This window comes from Phoxinus phoxinus (assembly GCF_949152265.1).
Source record: "Phoxinus phoxinus genome assembly, chromosome: 17".
Taxonomy (NCBI): Eukaryota; Metazoa; Chordata; class Actinopteri; order Cypriniformes; family Leuciscidae; genus Phoxinus; species Phoxinus phoxinus.
Window position 1 is genome coordinate 29,436,228 of NC_136892.1, and position 10,000 is coordinate 29,446,227.

Below are 10,000 nucleotides of genomic sequence, written 5' to 3' on the forward strand. Positions count from 1 at the left end.
CTCAAGAGCCTCCGGACGGTCCTTTTATCGACACCCGTGAGCGGGTTGAGGCAGGTGGTGTCTGGAGCACGACTGGAGATCATATTCGGGCTTTTAAACACAAACGACAAGTGAGTGTTGATAGACTGCTGAGTCAACGGGCACAATAAACACTGCAGACTGCACCCTGATGCATATAAATGAACTCTCCTTCTGTGCTTTTTCTTTATTTTTTTTATGTTTTCATCATTGTACATTAATACTGAAGGCATCCAAACTATGAAAGAACACGTATAGAATTATGTAGTATACAGAAAATGTTAAACGACCCAGAATATATTGTCCAAAGCAGCTACCTTTAGCTTTGATGACAGTTTTAGTTTGGCACACTCATGACATTCTCTCATCAGATTCACGAGATAGTCACCTGGAATGGTTTTCAGTTCACAGGTGTGTCTTGACAAGAGTAAATTTGTGACATTTCTTGTCTTATGTGCTTTAGACCATTAGTTGTCTTGTGCAGAGGAAGGATGGGTACATGCAGAGTCAATAACCCTATTGGTGCTACTACAACTACTGTACAAATGCATATTATGGCAAGAAACTCTCAGTTAAGTAAAGAGAAAAGTTCATTACTTTAAGAAATGAAGGTCAGTCATTCCAAAAAATCTCAAAAACTTTAAATGTATCCCCAAGTGCAGTCGCCAGAGCATAGAACATTTACGCTAGATCTGCATTTGTTGAAATAAAACTTACCTATAATAATCCATATATTACAAAAAAATTAAACCACTTTTTGCATATAATCATCAAACCAAAGATATGATGATATATTTTTTAAACTTGATAATCACAATATGAAAAAAAAAATTGAATAAGTTTATACCATGAAAAACAGGATTTTCTTGCTCTTTTGAAATAAGAGTTTGATATATTATGAGGATGTGCATTTGCATCATACATTTCCATTTTATGTATATTAATTATGTTCAGGAGTTTTCTTTTAAAAATGAACCTGCAAAAAGGGAAAGGGTGGACAATGCCATGTAAAACTAAATTGGGACGGTTTTGGGTGCAGAGAGCAGATCGAGGTGTGTGTGGAGATCCTGGGTCGTGTTCTGCAGGCTTTAGAACCCGTCCAGCTGGTTCAGAACTACAAGACGGCGCTCCAGAGTGGACTGAACCATCCGGATGACTCGGTCAAAGTGCTCACCCTCACACAGGTCAGTGGTGCAGGTGCAATGTAGTTTCTCACCATGAAGTCCACTGTTAAAGACGATTGTTTTAAACCCTAGTTGAAATAGTGTGAGCTAATGGCTTTGACAGAAGTAAATAGCATTGATTAAAAACCGTGTAGCTCACAGTGCGGCTGTCTTTAAAGGTTTATAAGGTGGAGATTTCTGTGCAGAATTATGGGTAAGGACGTTTTTCACCAGGAATTCTGCTGTTAAACACGATTATTTAAAAAATGCAGGCTGATGTCTTCAACAAAGGCATAAACCATTGATTAAAATCTCAAAGAGTCAATTCCCCTATGGAGTAAATGAAAGGGATTTTTACTGTTGTACGTTTACTCCAAATATGGGTTGATCTTTCATGTCATTCATCCATCCGTTGTGTGTCTGTGTCCACAGGTCGGCCGCGTGGCTGGTCACGCTGATGGAGTGACCCAGATGCTGAACAGCGTGGAGATCCTGTGTGATGTGATTCAGTGCATCAGCATTGAACGTATCGCCGTGGCCAAAGAGGTACAGAGACCCACAATGCAATGCAACGCAACATCACAACAGCCAAAAAGAAAACGGTCAAAACACGATTTTTCCTGCGTGAATTAAATTGAAGCGGGGTTTTTTTTTTGTCGTCAGGCGATAGCTGCTCTTAGTAAACTCAGCAACACGAAGGCGGGGCTTGATGCTTTGTTCCGCTCTGATTTGCTGAACAAGCTCAAGGATGTGATGCACACCAGTGACATCATCAGATACAGAGTTTATGAGGTGCGTGATAATCGACGGATAAAAGGAGTGAACTTTATGAGAGATTGGAGCTTAATCGTGTGCGTTCTGCTGTGTGTGTGTGTGTCCAGTTGATCGTGGAAGTGTCCACAGTGTCTCCAGTGTCTCTGGGTTACTGCGCCAACAGCAGTTTACTCTCACAGCTCCTGGAAGAACTCACCGGAGATGATGTTTTAGTCAGGTAATGATTTCACACACACACACACACACACACACTATATATACCATGACACATTTATGCTTGCAGAGATAAACTTTCTCTCTTCTCTTTCCAGAGCAACTGCTATAGAGATGGTGACCAATCTGGCTCAGAGTCAACATGGCCGTCAGTATCTGGCACAGCAAGGCATCATGGATAAAATCTCCAACATGATAATCGCAGCAGAATCCGATGCCCTCTCAAGCCTTTACCTTCCAGGTGTGTGTGTGTGTGTGTGTGGGTGTGGGTGTACGGTATAAATCCTTATACAGTAATCATTGGAAAAGTCATGGAAATTGATCAGTAAAAATAGTTTATATTCAAATTGCTGAAAATGTTGTTGTTATTATTAATATTGTATGTGTTTTTGCTGTTGTTGTTATTAATATTATTGTGTATTTTTAGATCCTCATCCAGTAATCATTGAAATGTCATGGAAAATGTTAAATGTAAATGTTATAAATGCTAAAAATTTTAATATTATTATGAAATATTATACTTTTTAAATCCTTATATTATTGGAAATGTAATGTAAATTGTCTATATTTAAAATGCGGAAAATGTAAGAAAAAAAATTATATTGACATTTTCAGCATTTGAAAGTCGACTTGAAATCAAAATTGACCCTGTTTACTTTGTTAGCGCATATTACTAGTCTTGTGGTGAACAATTCTGTGTTAATACACAGAAAAAAATTGTTTGCCGTGGTAATCTTTAATAAAAATCTGAAAAGTTACTTCCGGTCTGGAATGCCGTTCCTATCCTGATGACGTCAGTTTGACTTGGGTTGTTGTTTTTTTGTTTTTTTTATGTACATATTTAAAATAAATAATAAGAAAAAGAAGAATATTTTCATGTATTATTGTTGTTGTTATAGGTCTAGTGAAGTTCTTTGGCTGTCTGGCGATCATGGATAGCCCTCAGCAGGTCTGCGAGAAGTACCCAGTATTCCTCGAGGTGGTCTTCTCCATGGCGATGAACCTTGACCCCACACTGACCCCTGTTGCCCTGGACACGCTCGGACTGCTCGGTGGGACCGTGGAGGGTAAACAGGTCCTGCATAAAACGGGTAACTGTTAGTGAACGCATCCTCAGAATAGGCCATTGAAAGTGAGTCAAAGTGGTTCTGTTTCAGATCTGCTTTTAATAGCTGTGTCCCAATTCAGAGGCTGCATCCTTCCAAGGACACAGACTTCAAACAACACGCCTTGAAAGGGCGCGAAGTTCGGGCCGAGTGTTCGGACTTGTGACAGCTGCCGTTGACGAGCGCCAGTAACGTTTGTACTGGACTTTTTTTTTTTTAAGTTACATCCAGCTGTCTGAAAACAAAACAGGGTTCACAACCTGTCTAATGTTCATCTAGGTCCATTTATGTACAAGAGTATAAACTATATAAAATTGCATTTTAAAAGATTTGTCAATATTTTAACCGCTTTAACGTTTTTTGGTTACATTTGTAGTATTAGATATTCAAGTAAGTTGAAACTCAATACTTACACTGTAATGTAAGTGTAATCCAGAAATTTCTCTCTAAAAAAATCCTGTCGTCACCGACGCGCAATGAATTCTGGGGTAGGCAAGGATCCATCTGTTGTATCCTTCATTGCCCGGGAAACGAAGGATGCATTTCGAGACCGCGTTTGAAGGATTCTTCGAATTGGGAATGCCTTCGTCGCACCGCTGTGACACAATCAGCCTTCGAAGGATGCAGCCTCTGAATCGGGACGCACACAGCCGATTCACAAACAAATGACTCTTAAGAGCTGGTTCTTTTATTGAATCTTTCAAATAGACTCTTTATAGATGCAAACTTTCTATATTCTTTCATGGGAGTTTACAATAGTTATTTGGAATAGTCTATAAGGATGACACCCAAATATCTGAAACCCTGACTAGACCATTGAAAATATTATAATTTTTGATATAATTTTCATACTAGCAGTTTTTAGTTGGTGATTTATTTATCTGTTAAACTAATAGAAATTGAACTGTAAAGTTTGTGCCCTGTTAATAATTATTTTAAATAATGTTTTTATGTACCAATTTAAAAGCTTCTCTGTATAATTTACAGTGTTATCTAAAAGAGAATTACTTTCTTATGTAAGCAAAAGGGACATAAATTAAATTGATTCAGAACTAAATTGAGCTTTTGTAAGTCGCTTTGGATAAGTGTCTGCTAAATGCATACAATGAATCAAATCAAAAGCTTGTGAATCAGAATCTTACTGAGTTGAATCTGTAAATCTGCATTGATAAACAGCTCTACTAGTTAGTAACCGTGATGCTTGACTTTGTTTCTCAAACATTTGTAACTCTGCACAGGTGAGAAGTTCACGTCGGTGTTGAAGAGAATCAGTAAAGTGGCCTTCGAGGGAGCCACTGAACTCCGAGTCCGATGTTTGGAGGCTCTGGCGCAGCTGATCACGTTACCTGTAAGTGTGTGTGTGCGGGTGGGATTTGTTTTCAGATGTTCCTGTGAAGCTGAAATATTTGTGGTTTGTGTAGGTGGAGCAGCAGACGGATGACCTGTTACTGTTGACCGAGTCGTGGTTTAGCTGTCTGAGCTCGCAGCCGATGGCGATGATACGCAACATAAGCACACAACCCTTCCCAGAGCTCCACTGCAGCGCGCTACGAATCTTCACTGTGAGTTGTGTTACAAATGAGGCACTATACACAATGTACTAATACTACGTAGTGTGCACATTTAAAGTGCACTTTGTATTTTTTTTTTAAATGTCATTGTGAACACACCACTTGCACTATTTATACTACAAAATGGCATATAATAGTGCATAAATAGGCTAATTGACCGTTCGCAAAGACCCGCCCCCCTTAGTTACTGTCGCTATGTCCGACAAGCTACGCGGCACTCACACACACCATGTTCTCACGCAGTGAAAAATACATTGTGGAGCAGAGAGGACACTGACAACACACTGACAGACAGGACAGACCAGGTTACTTTTCGGTTACTTTTGATATTAAACAAAGTCTCATCTTTCAAATTTGGTCATTTTTTAAAAGAAATTTAAACAATAAATACTGTTTTGTGGCTCTTTAATGTGTCTGACAGATCGCTGTAGTGCATCAGTTAAAGCTGCTCGTGAACCGATCATCTCTTCCTTCTAGTTCATTCATAGCATCAAATAAACATGAATGAACATCAGAAGGAATGTTGTTTTAACCGCGGAAAGGCGTCAGTACACTCCGCTTCTCAAGTTCAAATCCTCTTATGTTAATCTACTAACTCTCCTGACTGCTTCGTCGGACAAAATGGCGGATGGCGAAGTATGATTAGTCAGATCACCTGTCAATCAAGCTCCCTGCGAAGGGTCAATTTGGACGATGTTAGAGTATGTTCTGCACAGACCGATCAGCAACTGACTTCAGGGTCCCCGCTGGTCCTTAAAATTCAGTTTGATCAAATTTAAGGCCATAAAAAGTCTCAAATATCTCAAACGGTATAATAAAGTCTTAAAGCTAGGTTAGGCTATTTCGTAGAGGCTTTTAAGCATAAGATCCCACCTTCCCTTCAGAGCGTCTCTAAAGCCACGCCTCCTCCAAAACACATGAACACACACAGCAGAGTATGCAAAGCGTCACGAGAGACGGTGTAAAATTACCTCATGTCTCAAAGCACATAACATTATAATAATAATGAATGCAAACAACTGAGCTCTGACCTGTACCACCTGACTGCTGCAGAATCATTTCGGCATTTATAATGTTGACATGGAATCGCATAAATCCAAGTCTGAGGACGTCACAGCTCCTTCACGGGTTATTAATGATCTACTGTAAAAGTCAGCATGAAATGGAAGTTGTGACAGTCTTTTCTTCTCTATTGTGATGAATATCTGAATGATGAATATGAAACAGCTTCTCGAACAACAAATGTAGGGCGGGACTTGATTTTGTACATGGGGAATTGATTGGATGGTTGTGGTTTGCTATTGGTCAATCTCATGTGAGTGACAGGTTGCCCCGCCCTCGCACCAGTAAACAGTAAACAGAAAAGAGATGTCATTGCAAGAGGGAGGGTTAGTTATTTTGATTAAAGATTACAAGGGCACATGAATTTTAAAAATTGTGCACGGATTAATCCTTTATAATAAACACTGCAATATTCCATAAAATAAGAATTGTCAAATTTGATTGCATGGTGACTTAATCAGTACATGAAGTATTGCTTAAAAAGTGCTTCTGTCGCTACATGAAACAGTCTGTGTGTTTGACAAATATTGCATCTAATTCACTTCATGTGTGATAAAGCACACAAACTCCGCTCGAGTGTCACTGCAGAAAGTGTATTACTTCACGTCACCGGTTTCAAGACCTGCACTGATCTGTGTGTGTGGTGATCTCATAAAACACATGCTTACGTTGTGTTCTGTGTTCAGGCCATTGGCTGTCAGCCGTGGGGTCAGCAGCTGATGATGGACACTCCTGGATTCCTGGAGTGGGTGATGGATCGCTCAGTGGGGAAGGGAAAAGAAGCCAAGGATTGTAAGTTTGAGCTGGTGGGGGCGTTGTTGAGCTCCTCGAGCGCTCAGGAGATCTTTGGAGCGCACAATTACTTAAAGCTAAGAACCTACATGAACGAGGGACCCTATTACATCACTGCCGTGTCTACAGTCACCACAGAGGGAGCCGACTGAGAGACGCACTAATTCATACTTCACTCGGAGATCCAACTTCTTTTTTTTTTTTTTCTAATGTCAGAGGCTAGTTTTTCTGTCGAGAGCAGATGAAATGTGACCAAAAGCTCTTTTTGCAGCTTCTTCTGAAGTCTACAGCACTTAACACACACACACACAGCTGTTCAACTGTTTATACTTCCAGATGTTGAATTTAGTTTGTAATTTCTTGTGGCAATAAAAAGTACATTTGAGTGGTTTATTTCTGATATGATTTGATATATACTGTTATCAAGCAATTATGCATTAAATTGATCAAAAGTGACAGTAAAGACATTTATAATGTTACGCAAGATTTATAATATATGCTGTTCTTTTGAACTTCATCAAAGAATCCTGAAAAAAATGTATCGCGGTTTCCGCAAAAATATTAAACAGCACAACTGTTTTCAACATTGCTAATAATCAGAACTGTTTCTTGAACAGCAAACCAACATATTAGAATGATTTCTGAAGGATCATGTGACACTGAAGACTGGAGTAATGATGAATCAAAAGTGAAGCAGTGGATTCAGGGTTGAGTTTTACTGGACAAACCTTGTTGCACACACATGCACTCCTTACTGCCTCACAGAGGTAAATGTACAAAATAATAACATTAAAAGTACAAACAAAAACATATTCTTTCACACATCCATAAAAACTCTTTAGAGGCACATTTGGTGACGTGTACAGGAAAGTGGCACTCTGGAAGATTAAAGAGAGACAGGAATGTTTCCAAAAGTTTTCCCAGTAATCTGAGAAGAGCTGAGGGTGAATCTCAAGCAGGCTGAGTGATCGTGAAAGCTAAATCCTGCTATTTTCTTGAACAATCCTAGCAATGCATATGATCCGAATGCAGAGTGCATTTGATTGGCCAGTTAAAAGTAAAGGTATAAATTCAGTTACTCCTTCAACACTCCTTCATTCACCTTCTCAAACTGTTCCTGAGACAATACAAAAAACAAATCAGCTGCCATTAAGATGAAGACTGGTTCTTCCAATTCACTTCAGTGGGAAAAAAATATCAAACCGTATCAGTATTACCTGACATACTCTCAAAAAAGAAAAAACCCCATCATTCGCTCACCCTCATGTTGATCCAAAACTTTGACTTCTGATGAACGCAAAAGATATTTGGAAGAAAATGTTTTGTTTTCTACAGGTTTGGAACAATATGAGGGTGAGTAAATAATGACAGGATTGTTGATCTGAGAATGTCATGTAATGAAGTGTCATTACTAATACTGACTTAACCACTGATTGGTTGATTAAACGTCAATACTTTGGATAGATCACACGTTTTATCCTCCCATCTGCTTTGTTCTTGTCCAGCCATTTCCCACAAATGAATATCGTCGTCACACCATTGGCCGTGTTCGTAATTTCGATCCTGCTCAGGAGCCAGCCGGGACTGAGTCCGGAGTTATCGTGCTCCACACACACTCGGAGCAGGTCGCCCATGTCCAGCAGTTCCAGAATAAACCGGTTGGTCTGGCCGCGCTCGAACAGGTTCCTGAACTTCTGGCAGAGTTGCCTCCGGCCGGAGTCGCCGTTGGAGCCGAAGATGGTGACGAAGACGTTGGCGTCGGTGCCCGAGCCCTTCTCGTCGCCTGTGATAACGATGGCCTCGTATTTTACAGGCACGAGGCTTTGGGCCTTGCTGGTGAAGCTCTCGATGAATTTGCTGCACTCGAATGTCTGAAACTCGTCTCGCTTTGAGGAAAGAGGGATGGCGGCGTCACATCGGAAGATATACCTGAGTGGAAAATGACAGGTTAGGGATAGTAAAGAGCATGCATTTACTAGACAATAACTCACTACTCTTAAAATCACTTACTTATTGCCAAGCTCCTTCTCTGTGACAACAACCTCCTCCACAAACCAGGAGGCTTCAACTTTGACTTTCTTGCCATCTTTAGGGATGTGTCCCAGACAGATGCTAGCGATGTCTCCCAACTCCTTGGAGGAGAACTCAAAGCGGTCTGAAGAGCCTCTGAAATCACACATTACACAGAATGACGCATGGTAACCAATGAAAAAATAATAGCAACTGAGCAGTGGCGTAGCGCGGCGTAGGTCCGAGGACCCCCACCGGTGGGGGGTGGGGTTAGCATACTTGTTTATTTACTCATTTATTTAATAATTTTATCACGGAAATTAAACGTGCAAAATCTAAATCGCTGTCCGTCATTTTCCGAGCAATTTTTCGCACAATATTTGAAATATTTCCATTTTAAACCATGAAGAAGAGCCAGTGGATATCACACAAGCAATGTGCAAACTTTGCTCTAGAGTTATGATGGTGAAGAAGTCTCAAACCCTAGTCAATTATTCACTACAGAAAGTGAAAGTGAAATATAGCATAGATAAATGAACCGTAGCAGATCTCTACAGGTGGAGCTGGGGAAGGGGGAGGGTTTCTGAAAGCGGACTGCGCTGCTACAGCAAATGCTAGCTTATTGGCTAACTGATACAGCAGGAACCAATCAGCTGTGCCCTATAGAGAATCATGTGACTGCAAGCAGGTTGAGTTAAGGACCTATTAGCCTGTGCCATAGCGTTTCATGACAGAACTTTGTATTTGAAATATTTGGAAATAAAATTATAAATGCAAACATTCACTCTTACTCAGTTTTAATATGCCAAAAATATTTTTTCTTGTCTTCTCATGTTCAATTAGATTAAAAAAAAAAAAATGTATTCAAAATGGTAAAGTCGAGTAGATTGTATCAGAGGTGGACCAGCCTAAAAATATAAACTGAGACACACAGAGAGCGATACTACGAAGCCCCTAAAGGGACATGGTGAAGAAAACAAATATGAGATGGGAGGAAAAATGATGTCAATGCTTTTGCGTTCCCCAGAGAAACTTTGCATTCACTCGCAAAGAACACAAAAGTTTTGCGAGCGAACACAAAAACATTAAACTACATATTTCTCATATAAATCTCATATTTTTTTCCAACAATGAAAGGCTACGGTGTTCATCTAAACAGCATACAAGTGTTAACACAACAATATAATTCATTGTCTTTTTATTCGTTATTTTTGTTAGTTAAATCTTCCTCCATTATAAAAAATGTCATGTAATTCTTGTTTTAGACATTCCAGAAGGCAGTAAAATCAGG

At 39.8% G+C, this 10,000-nt stretch overlaps 2 protein-coding genes across 6 annotated transcripts in view; one reads left to right on the forward strand and one right to left on the reverse strand.

The window, feature by feature from the left end:
- psmd5 (proteasome 26S subunit, non-ATPase 5) overlaps positions 1–7,084 on the forward strand; it is a 7,398-nt gene extending 314 nt beyond the window's left edge. Inside the window, exons 1-10 of the mRNA XM_079586340.1 lie at positions 1–110; positions 1,058–1,202; positions 1,614–1,727; positions 1,845–1,973; positions 2,063–2,172; positions 2,267–2,409; positions 3,068–3,259; positions 4,513–4,622; positions 4,696–4,836; positions 6,594–7,084. The exon at positions 1–110 is cut by the window's left edge and continues 314 nt beyond it. Of these exons, the coding sequence (XP_079442466.1) occupies positions 1–110; positions 1,058–1,202; positions 1,614–1,727; positions 1,845–1,973; positions 2,063–2,172; positions 2,267–2,409; positions 3,068–3,259; positions 4,513–4,622; positions 4,696–4,836; positions 6,594–6,851 (1,452 nt within the window). The 3' untranslated portion in view covers positions 6,852–7,084. The remainder of the gene's footprint in view (positions 111–1,057; positions 1,203–1,613; positions 1,728–1,844; positions 1,974–2,062; positions 2,173–2,266; positions 2,410–3,067; positions 3,260–4,512; positions 4,623–4,695; positions 4,837–6,593) is intronic.
- A 131-nt stretch (positions 7,085–7,215) lies between these two features.
- loxhd1a (lipoxygenase homology PLAT domains 1a) overlaps positions 7,216–10,000 on the reverse strand; it is a 40,030-nt gene continuing 37,245 nt past the window's right edge. For all 5 annotated transcript variants that reach the window (XM_079586330.1, XM_079586331.1, XM_079586332.1 and 2 more), the window contains 2 exons: positions 8,710–8,865; positions 7,216–8,628 (listed from right to left, as the gene is read on the reverse strand). In XM_079586330.1, the coding sequence (XP_079442456.1) occupies positions 8,148–8,628; positions 8,710–8,865 (637 nt within the window). In that variant the 3' untranslated portion in view covers positions 7,216–8,147. The remainder of the gene's footprint in view (positions 8,629–8,709; positions 8,866–10,000) is intronic.